This window comes from Molothrus ater, chromosome 2 (assembly GCF_012460135.2).
Source record: "Molothrus ater isolate BHLD 08-10-18 breed brown headed cowbird chromosome 2, BPBGC_Mater_1.1, whole genome shotgun sequence".
Lineage (NCBI taxonomy): Eukaryota > Metazoa > Chordata > Aves > Passeriformes > Icteridae > Molothrus > Molothrus ater.
The window spans coordinates 98,442,417-98,467,457 of record NC_050479.2 but is presented as its reverse complement, the minus strand read 5'-3'; the positions used below and the strand labels follow the sequence as shown (position 1 = coordinate 98,467,457).

Genomic DNA, 25,041 nt, shown 5'->3' with positions numbered 1-25,041 from the left:
ATTTCTCTTAAAGCAGAGGACGTGTGGTCTTGAAGTGCAAGACTGGTTTATTGTAGCTTGTCTATTCAATTTAGTGGGTTTTGCTGGCTTGATATGGTTTTCTGTTTTACATAATCAAGACAAATCCAAAGATAAATCTGAAAAAAAGTAAAAATATTTTTAAAATTTATATATAAACTTTCTGGGAAGTGGTAAATATCACTCTTCATGAGTAAAAATTATACAGCAGGGTGGATGTTTTTTGTTTTTCCCACAGTTTAAGAAAAGCATCAGATTAGGCTATCAAAAAAAATCCCAAATATCTCTATTTTATGTTCAGACATTAGGCTATAATATGAGCTATACGACTTTTCAGTTTTTGGAGCTAGCTGATAAATTTAGTTACAATATATTTTCTTACACTGCAGTAAATATTCAAGGGATAACGGAAAGGCAAGATATATAGTGAAATCACATATGGCTGTAAAGCAAGTGTAATGTTATTGTGCCAGACTTCCAAAACTATGTCAAGGTCCTGAAATCATAGAATTGTTTGGGTTGGAAAAGACCTTAAAGGTGATCTAGGTCAAAGCCCTCCATGGGCAGCATATCTTTCACTAGACCAGATTGCTCTGAGCCCCATCCAGCCTGGCTGGTCACTTCTAGGGATGGGGCAACCACAGCTTCTCCAGGAAACCTGTGCTAGGGCCTTACCACCATCACAGTAAAGAACCCAACTCTCCTTTCTTTCAGTTTGAAGCCATTCCCCCTTGTCCCATCACTGCATGTGAAAGGTCCCTCTCAGCTCTCTTGTGCTGTAAGGTCTCCCCAGAGCTTTCTCTCCTCCAAGCTGAACAGGCCCAGCTCTCTCAGCCTGTCTTGGTAGGAGAGCTGCTCCAGCCCTCTGATCACAGGGATTAAAATCATCTCTGAAATGGAGCTTAAAACATGAAGGGCTAAAACTGGAGATCTTTTGTGTTTAATATGATTGCAAGAATTTTTTGAGAAATCTTACTCGAATACTGAGATTATTAATTGTGTTGATATGGTTGTGTGGGCAGAGACTGTTACAAGGAAAAAGAGCTGTCTTACTGCCTTTTTCCTACTCCCACCTTGTGTGGGAGAAACATGGAAGTAAAGACAGAGATACAGTGGTCAAACTGGCAGAGACCACATGTGACACTAATGGCTTAGAGATTAGCCTGCTAAAAGGAATATATATGTGTGGTATCTATGTGGATAAGGACTTTTGGACTATAGCTGTCTAACTCAGAAACTCAAAAAAATCAGACTCTTCCATGAAAATGAAAGTTAATATACTACAAATGAGACATAAAATGTGAGCAAATACAAAATAAGTGACTTCAAAAAGCAGATAAAGGTGCTCAGCTCAGAATTAGTGTGGCTGCTGTTTGCAGTGATCTGGTTTTTTGTGGAGTTGGAGATGTGTCTCTAAATCCCCTTTGCCAGTACCCAACTTGCAAGTTAGGGAGGAAGATCTGTGCACCCATTCCATGTATATTCAGAAGTGTCCACTGCAGGGGAAGAGGAACTTGCATGTGTCAAATCCTAGGAAGTATCAGCCCCCAGAAGAAATAATTTTCATATTGGAGAAGCATTGTCAACAAGAAGGACTGAGGGGGTCATGGCTTTCTGTGATTTTCTGGTCTCACAGCTGGGCTTGCTGCTGTGATATGCTGACACTTGCTGCTGTCAGCCAAAGTAGCTGAACTCAAGAGTTGAGGGAGAAATAAAAAGTGCATGCTTGTACCTGCATTCTGCTTGGTGGTATTTATAATGAGCCTGAAAAAAAATTAGTGAATATTGTTTTGGGTTTGCTTGGGGTTTGTTTTGTTTTTCGTGTTTTTTTTGGTGCTGGTTGTTTTCTTTAGTTTGGTTTGTTTTGTTGTTGTTGTTTTTTTTTTTGTGTGTGTGTGTTTTAGCTTTTCTTTCATTTAGTAAATTTTGTTGGGAGTCTTTATTCCTAGAACTGGCTTCTGTGTGAAGAATTATTAAAGCATGCAGCAGTTACTGCCTGGCCATAGCTCCTCTTTCAAACCTTCTGTTTTGCCAGAACACATCCTGTTCTTGTTGCTGAAATGTGGATTATGGCTGTGGTGTGAAACATGCATGAATATGGCATGAGATTTCTGCTGGGACATGAGCCCTTTGTCTTTTTTTTTTTTTTTAAGTTACTTTTCTCTGTGAAGAGAAAAGGTTGATCACTTACTACACTGACAATAAATTCTGGAGGCTTTATTGCCCCTAGGTGAGTCCAAGGACCCTTATGTTCCCATAAAGAAATGTGTTTTGACCTAAAAAAATGAAGATTTCATTGTAGCCAGTGTTAGATTAACAGATTGCTGTGGTTTTCTGATTTATTGGTTCAGTGTCAGTGAATTTTTTTGGCTTTGCTTTCTAAACAAAGAGCTTTTAGAAGTCTAGCCCACAGTTGTAGCAGAAGAAATGCCTGTTAATTTCTTCTGTTTTCTTCTCAGTGGTTCTGCAAAAGCTAATTTTTGGATGCTGTTACAAACCCTTGAAGTAATGAGAGGATACTTCTTTCTCTGCCACCTTAAAGTTGCAAAAAAACCTTTTCACAAAATCAGAAACCCCACTAAAATCTTTTTGCAGACTTCAGATTCAGGAATTTTTTAGATTACTTTTTGAAGGTCCAAAGAGGTAATCTTCAGAATGTAGGTTGGTTTTTTTCCTCACAGTTGAGTAGCAGAAGAAATACGTTGTATAAAGGTGATGTCAGGATCAAGAGCATTAGGCTGTTTTTTATCCGAAGTGTGAAGTTTTAATAGCCCTTTTAAAAGCTATTGTGAAGCACTATTCATATTCTACAAAGGTTAAGTTTTATAGCTTGCTAAAAATGGTGTATGCTTAGGCTATAAATGCATTTTGAATTCTCTAGTACCATCTTAGCATGGTAAAATCAGAATGGATCTTTTCTGACCAATGACCAAAACAGTGAAATGTATTTCTTTTTCTCAGTAGACAGTTTCTCCTCTTTTATTACAAAAGGAGAAATATATATATATATATATATATATATATATATATATATATATATATATATATTTAATAGAGGAAATGGCCAGTGGTGTGTGGATATGTAACATATACTGTGTGCTATGAATGAAAGCACTTCAAACCTTAAAAACCAGTCAGTGAAAAATCAAGGGGGAGGAGAAGATTACAGGCATCCACTGGCAGCCTTCTGGCAGACTCGTGGTGTGATCCCTCGGTGTCTGTATCAGACTGCACAGGCATTGCAGTGGCCAGTCCTGCCTGGCTGGTGAATGACTTTAAAATTATCAAGGCATGAAAAAATTCACATAACATCTAGCTAACAAGGTGATACTTGTGTATCTCTGCGGTTCCTTGAGTGTTTTCAGTCTGAGGATGTCACATCTTTGTGAGCTCTTGCAGGAGGATTCACCTAAGCATGAACTCACAACCCTGGACAAAGAAAAGGAATTCTGAGTTGTCACCTAAGCTTCTTATTTAAGTAATGAACCTAAGGGGTTGATTTTTTTTTTTTAAGTACACACCAGTGAAACATCAGTCTGATTCTAGTTACTTTTGCCATTATTTCCAGTATTTTTATTAGCACATATATACACAAGATAAAGAAGTGAAATTGAGACTGACAATATTAAAAGAGCCTGCTGGCTTTCTTGGACAGAATGTGCTGAAAGCCACAACAATTCTATTGTATTTCTTTGATATTTTGTGTTTTCATTGGGCCTTTTTGTTTGGTTTTGGTTTTGTTGGTTTTTCTTTCAGAAAAGGAGAGAGAGGTAATGCAAGTAGTGATTCTGACAACCCTGAAGAATATTTGTGACCTGACATGCTTTGTTCCTATTCTTCTAGTGCATCCAAGTAACTACAAGTTGCTCTACTTCTCTAAGGCTGTGCAGCAATGTGGGGTTTAGAATGAAAACAGTAACGAGTGATTAAAAATAAAATCTCATCTATGTGCACAATGCTTAATTTGATTAGGGAAATTTTTCTTGGAAATGTTCCCCTCAGAATGTCATCAGTCTTCATTTAGTAGTCATTGTTGTTGCCTGCCTTGCAGCATGTACAGCTGTGTGGCTGATGGTGACTGCAGAACTCATTAGCCCTTCTGAAGGGCAGGGTAGCAGTAAATAACAGGGATATTTATTTTTTTTAATCTCTGAACATGAGTGTGTCTAGAATCTGGCAAATTTTGTGGTAGAGACCAGGAGATAAACACTTTCTCTTACTTTGAAGCAGCTTTTCTGGCACACAAAAAACTGGCAGCTTTTCTGTCCTCTATTGGCTCAAATCAGGAGGGCTGGAGCAAAATATGCCTAGTGGGGGATGCACTTGTCACACAGAAAAGGGAAGCAAACTCTCAAATACTGTTACTGGGCTTCCAACTCAATAAAATGCCACTCTTTTTCCCCTCTAACTTTTCTATCCTAAGCAGTTTTCAAATTAATTTAGTGAGCTGTAAATAAATTTAGGATCCTGCCACATGTTGAGAACCCTCCACAAAAACAGAAGCCAAACCACCATTTAAACAGGGTCTGACTTTCTGAAAAGGAGCTCTGAATTTTTACTGTAGCTACAAATGGCTGTGAGTAACCATCTATTTGAATTGGTTGTGTGTTTCTAACAATAGATCTTTTCTTTTTCATGGTAACCATAGTGAAATGCCATTCAACTTTACTTGACTTCACAAGAAGCCTGGCATAGAACTTTAAATGGCTAAGCCATTTGTTTAATATAATCTTAAGATTGGAGCAAAACTAAAATTCCTAGTTAGCAGTATGTTTTGTGATGCAGAACTTGCTCAGGAAATTCCTGTCAGCTTCTTAATGATTTGAGTTCGTGCAAGTTAGCATGATAAAACTTTAAATATATATTCATATTGCTGCTTTGAACAGAGTCCGAGTTCTTTTCTATGTAACATCAGAAATGAGAATTATTGCATAATGGGCTATTCCAAGCACCAGGAGAGAACTTTCCTAGTTTGGAATTTTCACATGTTTGTGTTTAGTCACTACAATTTTGTGTGATTTCAGTTGGCTAATCGCAAGTATATAAAAGTGTGTGGTTTGCTAAGAAAGACAGGTAAGATTTGGGATTTTTTTCTCCCATATTATTAAAATTAAAGTAAGCCTGAGAATTCCTTCTGTTTGATAAGGCTGTGAATCTGTTTTTGTGGTTCCCTTGTTTAAAAAGTGTGCAGTAATTAGTAGAGCTACCAAAAGAAGCACTCAAGCAAGATAACATTAAACTGGAAGCATTAAGCAGGTAAAGGCAGTAATATATGAGCTGAGTGTGAGAACATGCTAGCAATTTTTATATAATTCTAAAAATGTGGAGTCACAGATTAAATTTTAGGTTGCTTAGCTCTTTTGATACTTAGGAGTTTTCAGTCCAGCCCAGAGAAGATTTTGCATTTCCTTTTTTTTTTCTTTTTTTAATTATGATGTAAAAACCCCATAAGAATGTCATGTACTAAAAAGTGTAGTGCAGTTATTATCAAGTATCTAAAAATTGGGGGAAAAAAGTCTCTTAAGCCTGTAAATCTGCTCCATATTAATTTATGCCAAGTCTGGAAGTTTGATAAGTCAGATTTAAGGGAATTCACAAAGGATAAAGTGGTCCTGCTAAGATGTTCACTGCTGCATTGACAAAGCAGCAATTTAAATTGCAAAAAAATTGTGCAGGTTTAGTTTATGGTTTATTACAAAAAAAAAAAAATTAGTTCAATGTGTCTACAATTCCCAATTTTTTTCTTTATTAACTCTTCCCATCCCAAGTCTGAACCAACCAGAGCTGGAGCTATTTCTTGTTCACATAAAACTCAAAGACCCAGATGGATCATACTTTTATGAGTAAAAATCTGTAAGAGCATCATCTTTTTTTTTTTTTTTCTTCAAATGGGATTAAAGCATTAATGTGAAGTCATGGAGAAGGGGGGAGGCCTTTTAATGATTTTTAGTCTCAAAGACTATATATTTGAGTTCTGTCATGCAGCATTTCCTCATCTTTTTTATTCACCTCCTTTTGCTAGGGATGTGGTGTTTCCTACTGTCTTCCTGCTTTTCCCACCTGATCCCCATTAGGGTTATTGCTGTAATCTGTGGTCTCCCTGCCTCCCTTCTGTGTCCACATCCATACGGCCAAGGAAAAGGGCAGGGGGTAGAGCATGGAGTGTACATCCACCAGCCAAACATCCTGCTGGGAGCAAAGCCTGGCTGGGGGAGCTGTGCCTGAACTGTGCCTGTGCTTTGCTGGAGCACGTGTGAAGCTGCCCAGGGGTTGGTGGGAATAGGGAGCCTCTGGCCCTGTGCTGCTTTGCTCACCTGGGCAGACATTTGAATACAAAGATATCTGAGCTTTTCTGTTTGCAATGGCAACATTTGGGTATTTTTTAGCTTGTACAAACCCATCAGTATACAGTGCTGTGAACATAAAAAAAAGGAAAAAAGACAAAGTTGAAATTTCTAAAGGTTCAAGCAACAGTTTGCTCACAAACATGCCACTTATCTAGGGCATTTAGGAGGCTTGCAAAGGTTTCCCTGATCAACAGAAGTTTCTCACTCACTAACACTTGGTTTAAAATTGAAAATGAAATAAATTACATTGACAGCAGGAGGATTTTTGTCATGATTTCAGTCCTCCATTGCAGAAGATGCCATGTTGTTTGGATTTTTCTGCTCTCCTTTTTTGTTTACAGGTTATTTTACAAATTGCAAATTCTTTCTAGCTTGTAGTGAGGGTCTAGCACCAGCATTAGAAGAATGGGAGGGGAGCAAAAAAGCTGAAAAAGCTCACTGATTTTCTGTTTTCCCTGACAGTAGCCCCACTGCTTGGACAGAAGAAACTGAAATGGTGCACTTAAATTCTGTGTGCTTTTAGCATTTTGTTAAGCGCTGTTGCACAAGAGTAATTGTCCTGATCACCTATATGGAGTTCAGATGGTTACTCTCTGAGTCATACATCCTATAAACCTTTAATTAGAGCACTCAGCACTTGCACAGGTGCGATGTAGCGGTGACACAGTAAGCATAACTCTGAAGTTAATCTTGTGTTCAAAGGGTATTTTAACTAAATTTCATAGCAAGGTGTATAATTAGATCTTTTGTTGCAGGAGGAAGGTTATGGGGTTAGTTCTAGGTTACAGTACACTGAATTCAATAATTTTACATTTCACGTCATTTTTGGTTAATGAAAAACAAAAATCTTTTGCTCACCAATATCTTTTTCCTTAATAACTCTCTTGTCTTTATGATATATAATTTATCAAAAACACCCACAGGTATGCTCTTTTGAAATTTCAGCATGGAAATGTCAAAACCTAAATACTTTAGCATAAACAGCCTTCCACAAAATTCTTCCCTCTGATGCATGTAAATGTCATCATGAATGTTTCTCAGATGTAATATTTGGGCTTTGCCATTGGAGGCTGTTAAGAAGGTATGGCTTTGTTGGAGAACAGCGACAACCTCATTGCTGTTTCTCAGGTGAGGATTGTGAGGAGCCTGTGTGTGCTGTTGAGATTATTGAGATTACTTATGCAGTGTGCCTTGTGTTGATTCTTAAATACCATTGCCATCTTCTTAATACAAACCTCTAAGCAGGGGATTATTTTACCTACTTTTTTTCCCTGATTGTGTGCTACAGGGATAATAAACTTTTCTGATATTAAATGTGGAGCAGCTTAAAACTTAGTGCACATCTCTCCCATGCATCATAAAATGAGCACCAAATTTGTTTCTTGTTAAGGGTTTGTCCGGGCAGGTTTGCTGGGGGAATGTGTGTAAGGTCAGGATAAACAAGTCAGTTCAAGAGCTCAGGGTCATTCTCTACCCCAGAATAGTAAAAATATACGGAGATTTGCAGTTGTCTGTATAAAATGTACTCATTCAATTATTTCACTATATTTTTTTCTGGAAGTGAATGGCCTCTAGGAAACGAGCCCTTAAAAAGTGCTTTGAAACTACTGAGTGTCACTAGACATTTGAAATAGAAATGAGCCCTATCTGACACATTATCCAGGGTTGTACTGACAGAGGAAAGAGCTCTTCTCTTAACGAAGTCTCCTGACTGCAGGTGTTCCCTTCAGCAGTACCTGGGTGTAATTTGCTGAAGCTGTGAACTCTTACCCGAGTGTTTTGGGATGTTATTGATTTGGCATGTATGCTAGGAGAACTTCTGTCAGCTACAGGGCATACTGATAGAGGTTTTCTAAAGAGCTTTCATTGTGGGAATAGTTGGAATGTTTGCCTGCAGTTGCTTTTAGTTTTGGAATACTCTATGACAAAGTAGGTGTAAACTATGTGAGGAAATTTTGTTGCAGCACGGTGTCAGGGAAAAGGTGGAAGAAGTTGGTAGAGAGTTTTATTGTTCACAAAAATCTGGGACAATGAACTGGAATTAAAATTGTTGTATGATTAAAGGAAGAAGTAAGTTTGTTTGCTTACTATGGAATTAGCTTACCTTTCTCTGTCAAAATTGATGAAACCAGTTAAACTTGCAATACAGTAGAGACTAAGTACCAGTGTATGAGAGAAAATAAGGGAAACCCCCCATATAATCTCTGAATCTGTACTTTTAGCAAACATACAGTGAGATCTATTTTTTTAATGGCTGAGGATTGATATATTTCTGTTTTAAGAGTGATGGCCACTCAACAGATTTCACAAGCAGCTGTTGCCTGCCTGTTGGTTTATTCAGTGAATGATAACAGTTACTGAAGGTCCAGTGCCTGCTTTAGCATATTGCTTGTATGTGTGGCACATGTAGAACAGGTGCTTCAGATTCAAGTTTGATCTAAAACTTCATGAGGGGACACATGCTGTCATTTAACATTTGGAAGCCCAGGGTGCTGAAGAGATCTGTGTTTACATGGGTTAAACAGTGGGTTTAAGAGTTCCTGGTTGGAGAAATGGTGTTGATGCATGAAGTTAATATTTACAGGGTTGGTAAATAGGTGAATGAAGCTCAATATTCTTAAGACTTTCCCTCTGGTCTTTTTTGCTGGGCAGAAATTGTTTCTGAAGGAAAAAAAACCTGTTGTACATTTAAAGATTCTTATGAAAATTAGCCTTCCAAAAGACAACTCTAAAATGTTATGCAATTAACCACTTTTGGAAACAAGGACAGACAGATTTTTGAATGTATAATTTACACTTATGTCACAGGATCCATAATTCAGGAGATAAGGAATGGGTTGGTTTGTTCTTGATTGATTGTAATTGCAACCAGATTTCAAAAAAACAAAAAAAGGTTAAAGAGAAATTCTAATGGTAATTTTAATATGGAAAAAATAAATGGTACTAGTATGAAAATTGTGCCTTTTAACAATGTAAATTGACTGAATCTTAATATTACAATTTTAGTGGTTGCATCAATCAGCTTTTGACCTTCTCTTTTATTTCAAGCTGATCAACCCTTTCTGAGGCTATTATATTTTCATCTCCCCTGAACAACTTCAAAGAGTAGTTATCTGAGGATGTAGGAAGATGAGTGCACCAGAGCCGTCAGATCTCATGAACACCAACTAGATGGAAAAAGAGAATTTCATGATTGGCTGTGGATCTTGTTGCAAGCAGTCACATGTGTGTAATTAGAGGACATGGGATTAGCTGGCACAATGGGCTTGAGCCTCTTGTCTTACACTAGTCCTTGTGTTAGGAAGTTTTTAAAACCAGTGTAATCTAGATGGGAAATGGGGCTATTTAGGAAAGTTTGATCTGTCCCTCATAGCTGGAAAGTAATTTAATGGCAGATTTGATTGTGGCCATACTGAATAGGTATAAGGGGCTTATAGCAAAAATGTCATACAGGACAAGAGTGAACATTTGTACTTGGACTGCTGACTATATTAAGAGCAGTCTAACAAAGGGCTCTGCCCATTAAAGGGGCTAATAAAACTTTGTATGGCATAATGAGAGTTTTGGGGGAAGTATCAGGGAATGACTTGCTCAGTAATGGTTGCCTTTTGTGAGGGACAGATTTTTCTTTCATTTTTATTCTTGTTTTTCTTCTTCTTCAGAGTAGAGAGGTGGACGGTGAACACAAAAGAGGCAGAGTCTGTCATTGGCTTCTTGGTATGAATCAGACAGAATTGGCATATCTGAGACGAGAACTGATGACATTTCTGCAGGAGACAAAGTTGTTTTCATTGACTTGGAGGGAAAGGAGTCATTCCAGAGTTTTCTTCTTTCAGAACCCTTCCTGCAGCTTTTCCTTCAAAAAAACCTCCCTAACAGTGAATAAACTTGTCCCAGTGCTTGCAAGGAAATGTTTTATTTTGTGTTATATATATGGATAACACAGGAACTATGGAGTGAGGACACACTTTAGTATTCATCTCTTGATATGAAGAAAGGAGTTACATGATAGATTTAGAGGAGGCCATGAAAATAGCCTTACAAGACAAAGAAGTATTGCAGTCTGGGACTGGAAATTCATACATAGAAGAAAAGATCTCTGAAATGAAAAATTTGCCATTAGATCTGAATGTGAATAAGAGAAAGAGCTGTTGATCATCTCTAGGTGTAAATCTTGTCCTCAAATAGGGCTGTAGCATTTAGAGCAGCTTGCTTACTTTTTCTTAATGATGGTTAGCAGCTGTTTGCAATGCTGAATTTCAGCCCTTGGAGACACACATAGCAACCAGTAGCACTCAGAAATACATGATAAATTATTGTGGTGTGGCTACCCATGTGATGACCATGCATGAAGAAGGATTCATAATCATATGTTTCACTTCCAGGGAAAACAGCCCTAATAGCCAGCTGGGAAAATACAGTAAGTGATCCTGATCACCCTCCCCAGTGTTTATTCAGGTTTATTCAGACTGCTGTATGGCAGGCAACCAGTTAAAAGTAAAACTATAAATAATTGTGTTAATCAGTGTATAATATATCTTTGTATTTGTTTATTGCCTTGGGTACTTGATTAGGCAGCTCTAACATGCAATTAATCAGTAACCTTCAGTGTTAACTTCTCAGAGCTCTTTAATTAATCAGTTGTGTTGCAGAGGCTCTGCTGGCTTGGAAAGCCAGGAACTGTGCCATGTGAACACTTTTGTTAATGTCAAGTGAAGGTTGAGATATGCTTTATTTTTTTTTTAGCTTAATTGAACTAATCAGCTTTTTGGGGTCTAGGTACAAGTTCTATAGGCAATTGTAAGCACTGGGCAAGAAACACGGAAACCATGTCATGTAAATGCTGTGAAATTTTTGTGCCTTAAACATTATCATAAGTCTTTTCAAGAGTGCTGATAATGACATGTTTATGTACTAATACAGCTATGTGTAGCTAGTGTGTACAGCTAGTGGTTGTGTGTTTCATTCAGAAAGACAATGGGAGGACTGATTTTTTGCCTTTTCTAAACACCTACCCATCAAGTAAGCATGGAGGGGTTTCGTCTTGGCTTCGTCTTGTTATTTCTGCAGATAATAACATAAACACAGGTACTGATGCCTTTTGGATATTGGATTGTATCATAGACTCAAAATGGTTTGGGTTGGAAGGGACCTTAAAGATGATCTCATTCCAACCCCTTGCTGTGGGCAGGGGGACCTTCCAAGAGACATACTGCTCAAAGAATCATCCCTTGAATGCTTCCAGGGATGGAAGGAGATTTTGAAGTTCTTCTACAGGTGTTTAGGAGAGCATGAAGAGGCAGGTTCTAGTTCTGGGATTTTTCAAAGAAGCTGTTTGTCAAAGTTAAGCCTTAGCTCGCTTACAACTTATTCACACCCTTAAAATAACAAAAATGTAACAAAGCCTGATTTTAACAGTGGCAAGTCTTGGTTATTTGTAACAGTTATGTGAACTTGAAGGGAAAATTGTACATTTTGGTCTTAATACTTTGAATTTAGTTACATTTATGAAGACTGTATGAATGTTATACCAGTGAAAGAGCTGTTTATACAAGTTAGTGTTTTTGTGGGAGCACCAAAAGAAAGAGCAGGATGAGGACTGTAAGAAAAGCCTGTCTTGCTAACAGCAGACACAGAGTAGTCTGAGACACTACTGCTCCCAGGACACCATTCCTGGTAGTAACATTGAAGAACATGTGATTTATGTCCAGACCAGAAGGCTGAGACCTCAACGTAGATGAATACTCAGAGCACAGTGTCTTCTGCTGGCAACAGGATGATGACAGCAAGGTTGCAGAGTATCATCTATGTGATTTTTTTGTTTTTCTTCCTGTGATCTCATGAAGGAAAAACAAACATATTTCAAATAAACAAGGAGAAATAGCCAGCAAACAGCAACCTGTCCCAAGATTTATGAAGGCTGAAGTAAGCAACACTGGAAGCAAAGGACAGTGACATAACAAGTGTTACCTCAATCATTTATGTAGGAATGATAATACAGGATGTTTCATTGGAATCAATGTCACACACAAGGTATGTTGGCCAGACCACTTGGACACAATGTGGGATTGCAAGAGTGTGGGTCAATGAAATCTTTGAGAAAATAGATTTGAAGGTTGAATTAACTTGGAGATATGCTAAATAAATATCACATCCCTTTTCCATAGACCTCTGTTACAAAAATTTTCTGATTATATTTGTCAAGGGCAGTCTCTCCCAGAAAGTACAGCTCAGGACTTGCTACTGTTCATCTTGACCTTATTGGTTAGAATATCGTGGTTAACATGTATTGCCAAGTCTACATGCTCATCTGCAGGCAGAAGAAAGTCTCTGTATTGTATTGCTTATCTCATACCTCCCTTCTGCCTTCTCAAACTCTGAATCCTTGAGGTCATATCCACGATAACCCTGACCCACATCCAAGGAGAATCAGCCAGATGAATTAATTTATCCAAAGGGGAAGAAATTAAATTAAAGTATGGGCTTCCTTATAGTCCTTATCTCTGTTAAATGAGAAAATTATAAGTACTGAAGAACCTTGAGGCTGGTGGCTGTGTATCAACTGCAAGATATTTTCAGGCCAAATAATTAGGGCTCAGCTGATGGATGGACACGTACACAGCTCACCATGTTTACATAAGCTCTGTTTCAATAGGACACCAGGCTCCATATATGACAGTGTTTATTGTAGATGAGCAAAACCTATTGTGGCTTTCATCCAGCAGGATGATAGATGTCGGTTCTTCTCAGAGGGAGAATGAGAAATAACTGCCAGTACTGACAAAAATGCCAGACTGTGAACTGAAACAGTGAATAGGTGGTATTGCAAAATCAATGCAACTCCCCTACAGGATAATATACAGGGGTCATCTGTCTTCGTCCTAGCAGACAGTCATCTACATCAGATACAGCTGAATATGTTAAATGGAAGCCTCATCCAAAAAAAAGTATCATGGAGGACACTGCTAAAAAAGACTGATGCTACTTCTACTGCCTGACAGCTAGGTTGGGCTGCTTGGTCTCTGTCACATAAAAAACTGCTGTCTAGACATGGGGGTGGGGGGAAGCCTTTTGCTAATAGTAGAAGTAGTTATAGAGTGCTTTAACTGTGAAAGAAATAGTCTCCTTTAGCCTTTCTTGTTCAAAAGTGCTGTTTATTTAAAAGAAGAATTGGGCAATTTTTATATTTGTTCTTTGAAGTTTAGCATGACCTACAAAACTACCATATATCCAAATTCAGGCAGAGGATTCCTTCTGCCAATATTTGTGTCCTCAAGTGTATATTTTTCTAATACTGGCTGAAATGCTGCAAAATAGACATTTTTATTCATTGCACGCATCTGGTTGCTTTAGATAAACTAAGTAAAAAGAGCTAAAATACTGATGGGAGTATTTTTCAGCTCAAGCTTTATTTTCCTGTGCTTTGCCATAAGCTTCAATAGAGAACTATTTCTTAGCCTGGAAGTTCATATTATATTATCTTTCTAATAGTTGGAATAATCTCCAGACATTGAAAGGCTTATTACTGCCATAAGTCTGGGTACAGTGACCACTGGTATCAAATGCAACTCTACATCTGAATTCTTACTGTCCCAAGTTTATGACTGAGCAAAGTAGGCAAACCAAATCATTTGAGTACTAAGAGACTTCAAAGTCTAGAGGCACTTTAAATCCATTTTTTCACAAAATCCACCATTTATACCAGACTTAATACCTTAAAATTGATATTGAAATGGACTTGGAATTACTTTTTTTGTTAATGCTTACACTAATGGGCCAACTAGGGGTAATATTTTCCTGATCTGTAGCTCATGAACAAATAGAAAATGGTGGTGTAATCAATGACTGAATCAACCATGAAATGATGGAGCTCAAGATTGTGAGAGAATTTCAAGTTACCTGGCAAGTTCTTCATGCTGATATTTTCCTTCCTTTTCTTGAGCATTCTGCCTCTTAGTCAACAAAAAAAGTAGGTAGATAAGAACTGAGCTTCATTTTGAGTGGGCAGGATGGGGAGGTGGGAGCAGCAGCAGGCTGCGAAGAAGGGATTCAGAATTGTTGCCATGGCACACAGTGATTGTGTTAGGAAAGCCAAAGCTCACCTGGAGCTGAAGGTGGAAAGGGATGTTGAGGACCACAAGGCAAACTTCTGCCACTGGATGGGCAGTAAAAGAATAAGCAAGGAAAATGCTGGCCTGCTGCTGAACAGGACAGATTGAGTGACAGTGCACACAGGTAAGAACTCCTCAGGCAGCCCAAGTCTTCAGAACCTTTTTTCCTTGAGTTTTCACTGGGATCGCCTAGAAGTCTCAACAGGTGAGCTGCCCCCAAGCTGGCAGCATGCCCTTGAAGCAGACAGCAGATACTGTCTGGGGCTGCACCAACAGAGAAGAGCACCAGGTCAAGTGAAGCAGCTGCTCCCTTGACCTGGTAGTCCTGGACCACATCAGGAATACTGCTCCTGATTTTGGGCCTGTAGACAAAAGACAGATGTGGGTAAACTGGAGCAGTTGTGATGAGGAGCCTGCCATAGAGGAGGGGCTTTTATGATTCTATGATCTGCCCACATAAAGCCTTGAGGAGTCTCATGCAATCTTATGGCTGATTCTGGTTTTAGCAGGGGAGCTGGGCTAGAGACCTCTTGGGATCCTGTTCAACTTGAATTACTCTGTGATGATTCTGTGAAATAGGTCACTCTCTGGATTATTGTCTTTCCTTTGCTTCCCTTCTTCAGTCATAGTCTTGATATTGGATATGCCTGAAGATTGCTTGAAATGTATCGTAAAAGAAAAACAGATCTTTTGATAGCCTGGTTGGGGGGCTTGTCCAACAATGAATTGTGTTTGAAAACTAGGTATTGGTAGTGAAATGTGATATGCTTGGAGTTGCTCTGAACTGTGAGGTTCTCTCCCTAATGGTAGCTTGTTAGCAATAGTCAATCCTAGCACAATTCATTGGTTTCCTTACTTATTTGGGAAATGTAGTGTTCCCCTCTGACTTTTCTCTCCTCCCATACTTCACTACAAAGTTCTTTGTCACAGCATACATTTCTTGTTGACACAAAATAGCAGGAATCTAATAGCATGTACTTGGTAGGCTGTGTATCCTAAGTATTGGATACCAGACACGCTGGTGCCAAACTAACTTACAAAAGAATTTATCAGATAACGTCAGGGGGTTTCCTGCCTTTGCTTGACCACTTTGAAGTGATGTAATAGGCTCTGCTGACTTCTTGTCATCAGGGAATACACAATACCATGTCTGGCTTTTGTAACCAAACCTCCCAGGGTCTCTGCAGACATGTAACGTGACTCTTGAATTCTCAAGTACAGACAAGTCCACTTTCATAAAAAGGCAGTTTAGTATGAATGACACATGCAGAGCACTAAGACTTCCCATTCAGCATTCCCCCACCCCATTTGCTAAGAATCATTTCTCAATTGTGCATTTTTCAGAGGAGTGACTTAGGCCAGGTCGCTTCAATCGTTTAAAGCAGACAAAGTGAGCAACTCATGCATGCAGTGTATACTTTGGTAAGATGGTTGTGTTTTGTTAGGAGAATGTTCCAAATTGTTCATCTTTGCTCAGTGTGGCCTCTATTTTATATGTGAATGTGTAGTTGTGATGTTGCTCCTAGACAGCAATGAGTTCTTTGAATCTCAATCCAACAACATTTTATGAAAATATCAATATAAGGAAAATCATGAAGGTCTTTTGATAAATTTAGTCTGCAGGGATCTTTAAAAACCTTTACTTTCACTGAAAAATAGATCATCTAAGTATTTTTATTGAAACAAGCAATTATGTTGGCAGGTGTTGTGTGCTTTGGCCTTCTAAGGAGAAAAAGTGTGCCGAAGTGCCTGTTTCCTTTCTGGATTTTTTTGCCCTGTGGTTTCATGACCAGAGACTTCTGTTATTGCACTATATCTTGGGACAACAATTATTTAGAGGGCATAGTTTAAAAGTCTGTCTGCTAGAAAGCTTTACAAATTTTATTTACAAATCTGTAGTTTTTCGGTTGTTCAATTTCCACTCCTGAAACCTTTGTTATTTTACATTCTTCCTGAGAAGCTGATGACAATTACAATTAGAAATATAATAAGTAAAGACAATAGTACTCAACCTTCTCTAAATATGCCATTATTTTTTACCTTATTGTTCAGGGATATTTGAGGAAATTCTGTGCTTCAGTTGCTTAATCTCATTCTTATCTGAGTTCAACATCAAAATAAGGTACCAAGTGTCTTGCTTCATTGCTAAACATCTGCTCAAGCTGGATCATGATGATTTTGAACAACTGGAGCAAGATTTCCTGAGAACTCTGCAGTGTAAATTGGAAAACTAATCTGGCACCATAAATGGATTTATTGCCACATGGGCATGTATTGTCCAGAGTCTTCCACCAGCCTTGCTTTCAGAGATCTGTAGTTTATCATGAATATGTAAGCTGTGTTCTCAAGTTCCTGGCCTTTGATCTAGGCAGTATGTGACTAGTTAACTTAGGTTAACTAAGTATTCTGGGATGTCATTTTTCATTCTGAAATGAAGTTTCACACACTCTGGGATGACTAATTAGGCCCTTTTAGAAAGCAATGACTGACTTACTCTATTTGAAACAGAGTGTGAAGTTAAAGAACCTGATAACTGCTGAAACTAATGCAGAGTGGTCAGGTCCCATTCACCTTAAAAATGTCAGTCTGTGAAGTAACTTCCTTAGCACTTAGCTTTTGCTGATTACTTAGAGTCACCATTTGCATTCCTCTTCCAGCTGCTTTGGAAATGGGAAGAGCTGGGGATGCCTGGGTTGCCAAGAGCTGCTGTCTCCTCTTGGTGCAGAGCTTGGCACTCACAAGGTCCTTCAGCTGCACCTCCCTTCCTGCTTGCTCATCCCACTGATGTCAGGTCAGTGACCTGAGATATCTGTCAGGCTGGAGACCCTGCACATAACCACCTTGAAATGAGGGCTGATATGACTTCCAAGTTCCACGTTTGGTTGCCAAATTCATTACTCTGCTGGATATGAACTCCAGGCTCTCTAAGCTCAAATCTACACTAAAGAGTTGATTTTTCTCTTTTTATTTTGTTCAACTTTTGTGCTTGAAAAACAGAAATGGTAACACTGCTTTTCTAGGTAGCCTATGTATACATAGCAAAAATGCCTGTAAACTGGTTAATTTTAAAAAAATTCATTGTTATTTCAAAATAAAATCATATTAAGTATATATCAAATACATGAGGGTCCTTACTTTTGCAAATTTTTATATTGACTTCAGCTTTTTTACAGTACACTGGTACATGTTTTGCAATTAATTTCAAATGGCAAAAGGTTGAAAAGGCAATTTTTTCCCCTTTGTCAGCTACTTCATTTTCTCCAGCATTGTTGAAACCAGCATAGCACATGTGTTACGTTGTCTGCTGGATTTATAAAGCAGGATGTAATTAATTAAGATGAATCTCTCCAGAGCCAGTTTCTAGATCAGGTGAAACCTCTGGCCTTGTCCTCTGCTTTGAATGTGTATATGTGCTTTTGTTGGGTGGAACAGAGACATCCACAGAAAGCTTAGCGGCTTTCATTTTGTTCAGTGTCTGGTTTGTTGCTTGGGAAGGGCAGAGTGCAGGAGGAAGAGGGCAGGTGGCCAGATGAGCTGTTTGGTTTTTTCTTGCCTCTCTCACTCTAATCTTAGAAACTTTATGATGAAGAAATATGGCTTGGGATCCTCTGAAGAGAAGATGTAGCAGGTAAATCAGTATGCTATTAAGGGCTGGAAAACGATACAGGAAACACAGGACTCCCTCTGAAGTGCTTGATGCTTCTGTGACCACTGGTATCAAATGCTTTTCCTTTATCTCCTCCCCAGCAGAGCTGGGAGGGTGAATACTTCCTACCAGAATCAGGCAGGATTAGTTATGCTTTTGAAGTTCACCAGCAGGAGACCTTCAGGGCGTTCTGACAGCTGCTCTTGGAGCACTGATCATTCAGGTTGTCCTGCATGAGAAAAGTAATCCCTGTTGGTGAGCCAGTAAGTATGCACTCTTAATTTGTTTTTTTGGGATCTCTGAAGGAGCAACCAGTACACTTAAAAGTGCCTCCAAATGATTTTTTAAGTTGCTCCATAAAGTTAGATGACTTTTAGTCCAGAGTTCTTATGACATGAGAAGACAGCTGTGTTCCAAATCTCTGTACTGTCTCTTCCCTCCTCTGATTTCCTTTAGCATTTCCCATGGTACTGGAATTGAAGGGCAGGGTGTGGCAGAGGTAGCCCCTGGTGTGTTGGCTCTCATTTTATGTTCAAAAGCATGTTTATCTTGAGTTTGAAATAAAATGTTTAATTTTGATGACCATGAAGAATTTACTTAAAACAGTTATCTATACAACAAAAAATAAAAGCCTATTCAAACCCATGTATACCAGTCTGTCAGCCTTTGTGATTCTCTTCTGTTCTGTACTCAGGAGAATTGCCTAAAAGCATAGAAGAAAAAGCCAGCTCTCCTTTGTGCATCTAACCCTTCTGGGAGACACTGCTCTTATTGCTGCACCTCATCTCCTGAATTTAAAGTCTGAATATGGCAATGGAAGCAATCCAGGGTAAAGTCACACCGCTAAACCTTTACAGTCTGTTGTCATGTACCTTACAAAGACAGCTTTCATCCTGACTGCAGAAGGGATGTAAAACATGGCTTGTAACAAGGATTTGTTTGCTCTTGGCTTGCACACAATTCTCACAAAATGACTGCAAAGATTTAGGGAAGAATGAAATAAAACTCTGGAGGTAGTACGTGTCCAGAGAACTTTAATACACTATGTTGATATAATCTGCACCAACTCTGCTCTTTTCCAGCCTTGATTCTTGCATGGTAGTACAGATTATACTATAAAGAATCCTACTCAATTGTTATTTCTTTTGCTGTAGGAAGAAAATGCAGACATAGGTCAGGATGTGTTAAATCCATTTTCATGTCAATATTATTCTTTACCATTAGAAACACATGGTACCACATAAGTTATCCATGGTTGTAGAGGATAATCATAATTTCTGTCTGTTAGTTTTGTGATCTCACAAAGAAGAAGAATGGCAGCATTTATCCTTCCCTGTGAAGGGCCACATAGTGGTTAATAAAGTCTGTATTTACCTGTAACAGTGACAGCAGTCAGTCAGTCTGTGCAGATAGATGTGAAAATGAAATCCCTGTACATGTCCTCCAGATCAGTAGATACCAGCTAATTTCCCTGTTCAGTGGAGCAGATAGGTATCCATCCAAATATCTAATACTGATATCCTGAGGAGGCAGAATGGCTGGATAGTCAAAATTGCAGGTCCTTTCCCCCATCATCTCTCCCCCAAGTGCAAAGTAATACTGATTCACTGGCAAAACAGATGTGCTCAGGTGTGGTAGCACAGTCTGCAGCAAAGGCCATATTACAATCAACAGTAGGTGTGTTTAAACTTTGAAACTAGAAGTTTCTTGGCTGTGTCTCAAAGCAAATTCCCTCAGCTCTTCATTACTGTGGGAGATAAGCTCATCCTAAGTGATTCTGACCAGAGACTTCCTTAAGAAATGCCAGGAAACTTTAAAAATTATGGCTATCAGAAAGTGAGTTTAGATCATCAAGAGAAGATCATGATGAAATCATAAAGAGCCAACAGCTCTGTGAAAAATAAGGAATAGCAGCTTAAAATGCTTAAGGGAGAGCATAGGGAGGATCGCTGTGCTGCTTGGGATGGTAGCTAGAAATAAATGGATAAATATTTATCTATGTTGTGGCTAGTTTCAACAAAATATTCCTAGATAAATTTTGTCTGAAAACAAGTGAGAAAAATTTTGGATTCTTCCCTTGAAATAGAAACTCTGAGTTCCATCCTGTGAATTTAATGTATCTTTCAACCTCTCTTTTTTTCCTTGTGTTGGAGAGTACAAAGTAGAAGAAAGGATTAACAAAAAAAAGACCTATCTCTCTCACAGGAACGGACTTGAAAAATCAGCTCATAATTTCAATTGTTGCAGTCTTAAAACTATAAGCAGCTTTTTTTCTCATATACATTTATTTACTTATTTTACAGGTCAAAAAAGTTTGCTAAGGGATCAGTTTGCCAGTTGCTAACAAGAAAACTTAAAATCCTAGTTATTATTAATTGAAGCTATTAAATTAATTTGAAGAAGTCCCATAAACCATTGCATGGTTTTTTAATCTTGGTGATTTATGGTAATGGTGATATCATTTAAAAATTCTGTAGGTTTTTAATTGAGGTATCTAGGGAATATTGATATGTAGTTTGCTCAATATCAACATCTCTATGAAATAAAGTTTCATACATTGGTGTCATGGTTACATCCTCTAAACATTTTGAATGTTTTATTACGAGAGACTAGATTAAATGCCTGTGCAGTGTTCTCTCTGTATGCAGTGTCTGGGAAATATCTTCCAGTCTTTGGGGAAAGAAATCCATCACTTATGGTATCTGTGAAAAGGAATGCTCTCAGCACTGATCTATTACATGATTTCGCAAATATTGTTTTTTTCTCTGGTTCTCTAACTTTAAAAATATTGGTAATGCTTAGAGCGAGTTAATGTCAGCATTTTTACTAGAAAACCTTTACTTTTTGTCTGCAAAAATTGTAAAATACTGAAACTGCTTATTCAGCATTTCATCTTGCAAACTGGTGACTGCAAAATCATGAGTATTTGTACCAGTGTGATAGAAATGAGGATGCTTTTTTTTTTGCAACCATATGAAAAAAAATCTTGATTGATATCTGAACAGTTCTCGAGGCTCTATTTTGCTATATAGTTATTTTGCGTGTTGGGACTTCCTGAGGTATCCAGAGTCACTTAAGTGACTTAAGTCCCACCTAAGGGGGGAGATCTGCCCATGTAGACCTGCAGCAGTGGCCAGCATGGATTTTACTGGGTATCCCTGCTCTCTGGGGAGGACTGCTGGTAGCTTTGGGTTTGAAAATGTTCCTCTCCAAGGCAGAGCTGGAACAGTTGTAGGCTTATGCACAGAATATCTGACTGTCAGCTTCTGTTAATAACTTCCTTAAAAATACTGTTGGCTGTTTGGAATTTTTTTTTCCAAATATTTTGAGTACAGTAATCACAGGAGTTTATCTGACCACTTGGGCAGGTGTACATCTGAGTCAGCTGTCTAAACAGCATCTGCTCATGGTCAGAAGGGCATGTTTCACTGTGAGCAAGACTCTTCTTTGTTAGTTCCCTAGGAATATCATTTTCCCTCATCTGAGCATAAAGGTGGTGCTGAAGAGGCATAAAACCCCACACTGAATGCAAATACAGTTAGGTGAAATCAATTTTACCTGAGTTTACTGCTTTATTAATTTTTCTTAGAGTCAGAGAATGACTCTAGATGGTTCTGTTGGGGGTTACAAAAATACAGTGAGATAAATATCCTGAATTTATGACTTTAGGACTGTGTTTTTGTAACAAATGCTTGGTAGGCTTTACATCAGCATACAAAAAAATTAGTCAAATTTTTGAAAAGCAAACTTAGTCCTGATAATACTTACCTTTAAAAGGAGAGTGGGAGTTACTGAGGAGCTGAAATGGAAATTTTACAGCATGAATAGATAAGCCAGGAATGTTAGTGGTAGTGTATTCAGCTGCATTTTTTTGGTAGGCTTTCTGTATGCTTCAGGTACTGGTAGAAGCAAATTTTTACTCTGCTCAAGGACTGTTCATGAATCAAAATAAATTTGTATGCTAAAATACAAAGAGGATTTTGACATTACTAAGACTATGGGCAATACATTCAGAAAGCCCTACTTACTAAACCACAGTTTGAAGAGATATACAAAAGATACTGGTCTTGATAATTTTCTAAGAAAACAAAGAATTTTTTAATGGCTTATAGTACCAAAAGTCTCTTTACAGATTAGGAAGCTTAAGATCCACAAAGTATTTTGTGATTTAATAGAGTCAGAAGAAATTAGGATTCTTAATTTTTTTCAATGTTCTTTGATTTTTTTTTTTAATGTCACGTAAAACAATTTGGATGGGCCATGTTAATTTTGCCAGTGTTTCAATTCAGTTAAAAATTAATCAGTTTAAGTTTTTTTTCTATCTAACCTCTTGTTATTCAGTTTTTTCTGCTTCCTCACCTTATGTACTGGGTTTTTTTCCTCAATGTTATGCTTCTTTCAGTGATACTTTATGAGAGGAACTTTGACTAACAAGAACAGCAAATTTCAGAACCGTCTACAGTGACATTACTTAAATAGTAAATCAGAAATTTTTTTCCTCATAATTCTTTTGGTGATGTGTTTCCCTTGATTTGTTGCAATTTATGTTGCAAGAAATGTTACTTCTTAACATTTCCCCATACACATGAATGGTCTGCATATGTTCTAGAGAATGATTTCTTTGATGATCAGCTGTTAAGTTCTTGAGTTCATATTTTGGCTGCAGAGTCTGTTACTTTTGCTTCCCTGCATCAGATGCAGGATAGTTAATCACAGCCTCAAGAGATGAAGTGTCCTCTCAGCAGCTGCTGATGTCTTTTGGAGACTGGTGGTTCAGGCATATCTTACAATACTGGTGTAATTCTTCCTAACGAGTAGGTGATGATCCTGGTTTTCCACAAAAAATCTTCACTAAAATCCACAGAGGTGGCTATTGAAAGGGCAAATAGCACCTATTTTAGCAATCAGGTGCAGAGTTCAGGGCAGGCAGGAAGCCTTCTTTCACAACTTGAAGTCACATTTCTTTCTCTTCTTTTTTTTCTTAAAATACTCCTTCTAATAAAACTCACATTCAGAGGATCTTTCTTCCCTGTGGTCTTAATCTGATATTGAGTTTCTTAATGGAACCACCCTTTGAGCCTTCCAGTTTTGATTGATTGTAATTCTTCTTTGTCCAAATGCCTCTCTTGTAGTTATCTGCACAGAGACTTAGAGTTTCAGATCTTTCCTTATTCTCCAGGAGACAAATTTTCCTCCTTCTTCCACCTGTTCTTTTTTCAGTGTCCCAGGATTCAGCTGAAAATTTAATTTGCCCTTCAGTTAATCAAGGCTCTGTTCTGCTTTCTTTCTCGTCAATATCCAGCACATCTTCACTGATTAGGACATTCTTAAAACAGATTAACCTTAGCTGTAGATCAAGGACCTAAAATGTTTGCTGTGGTCCTCAAGGGAGAGCCTTACAAGTTTAAAAGAACAACCTGTCCACTTCTGTTAATGGCAAGATGCTTCTTGAACAAACTTTTGAGATTGACAAAGCTTTAATTAAATTGCTTAAATTCTCAGGTGTGGATCTGATCCAGCACTCAGTGAAGCTGATTGATATCAGCAAGGTTTAGACAGGCCCAAGTCCAACACAAACAAGGTATTCTAGTACTGTCACACAATAATTACAAAACGGCTCACCAGCTTCTGTCCCTAGCTGGAAAACAATATTGTGGCTTGGGTTTTACACCAGATGGCAACTGGAGTAGAAGGTCTCTAGGATGCTTTGATAAAGTCTCTGGAACTGCATTTTTATTGTTTGTTATCTCCATGTTATTACAAAACTCTAGAGGGTATTGGGTGATTTGGATGTTAGAGTTAGAGGATATCAGGTGATTTACGAGCCACTTTAAATCTTGCATTTGCTTTCTGTCTTGAAATTGTATTAGAAGTGATCATTCCTTGAAGGGAAAACTTAATATACAAAAATCAGTCAAAATGAAAGGTGTCCATTAAAGTCAACACCTATCTTGTATTTGCATGTTCTTCTTACCCTTTTTACATGATTTGAAGAGGATTAGATAAAAACGTAGTATTTCACTGTAAATAGTTAAGAATTGGCTTGACAGGATATAACATGCATAACCAGATCTGGATTCTCCATTAAACAGAAGGTTGCACTGGATGATTTCCAAACCCCCTTCAACCCAGACTTTGTTATGAGCCTGTGATTCTGCAGGGTGTTCAGGGGCATGGTGGGTACACACCTATCCAGAGCTGGCCATTCCTAAAGATGTATCTTTTGGCTGACTTTCTGCTTGTGCTGGTCTGTAGTCCCACCTCCTCTAAAACCCCCACATAAGACAAAGCTATAAGTGATGAACACCAGAAAAACTGTGAGTTCTGCTCCTGTACTTGGCAAGAGCAAGTGTTTTAGAGCACAGTGCTGTTTGCAGGTAATGAGGGGAAGACCAGAAGAGGACTGGGAGCATTAATGGAGGTCCTGGAGACATTACAGGGTATCCCACTAAGCAGAGTGAATAAATAATTTATTACTTTCTTCCTTTAAAAGGACCAGAAAACAGTTTTTCAATGTGATATGGAAGATTTGACATGTGTTTAACAACAAAAAAACCCAAAGCATATTTACACAATGCCTTTATAGCACTCAGTATTTAGAGTGCCATGAGATTATGTGGCAAGAACTGGTGTTAGTGAAAAAGCACCAGGGTTGGGTCTGTGATGAGTCCCCTGTGCAGTTTTTCCCGTCATAATGTCCTGTCACGTGTTTCTTCCAGATGGAGACAAGTCCAAGTCAGGTTAGTTTCTAGCTGGGGAAGTGTGGGCTGAGTTACATCCTGAACTTTTATTTTATGTACACAAAGAGGGAACACTTGGTGCTCTACACTTCTCTGCAACTTGGCAGCAAAGAGAAGAGGGAGGGGAGTGTGGGGATTGCAGCTATCAACAACTTATCTTGTTGATTCTGTTATATTGG

General features: G+C 38.3%; 1 protein-coding gene across 4 annotated transcripts in view; it reads left to right on the top strand.

Annotated features, from left to right (window-relative positions):
* ALCAM (activated leukocyte cell adhesion molecule) overlaps positions 1-25,041 on the top strand; it is a 115,303-nt gene that overhangs the window by 27,739 nt on the left and 62,523 nt on the right. The window contains exon 1 of one of the 4 annotated variants that reach the window (XM_036379806.1): positions 18,887-18,951. The exons of the other annotated variants lie outside the window; for them this stretch is intronic. Within the exon in view, the coding sequence (XP_036235699.1) occupies positions 18,930-18,951 (22 nt within the window). The 5' untranslated portion in view covers positions 18,887-18,929. Of the gene's footprint in view, positions 1-18,886; positions 18,952-25,041 lie in introns of those variants that run through there. 4 annotated transcript variants of the gene reach the window in all.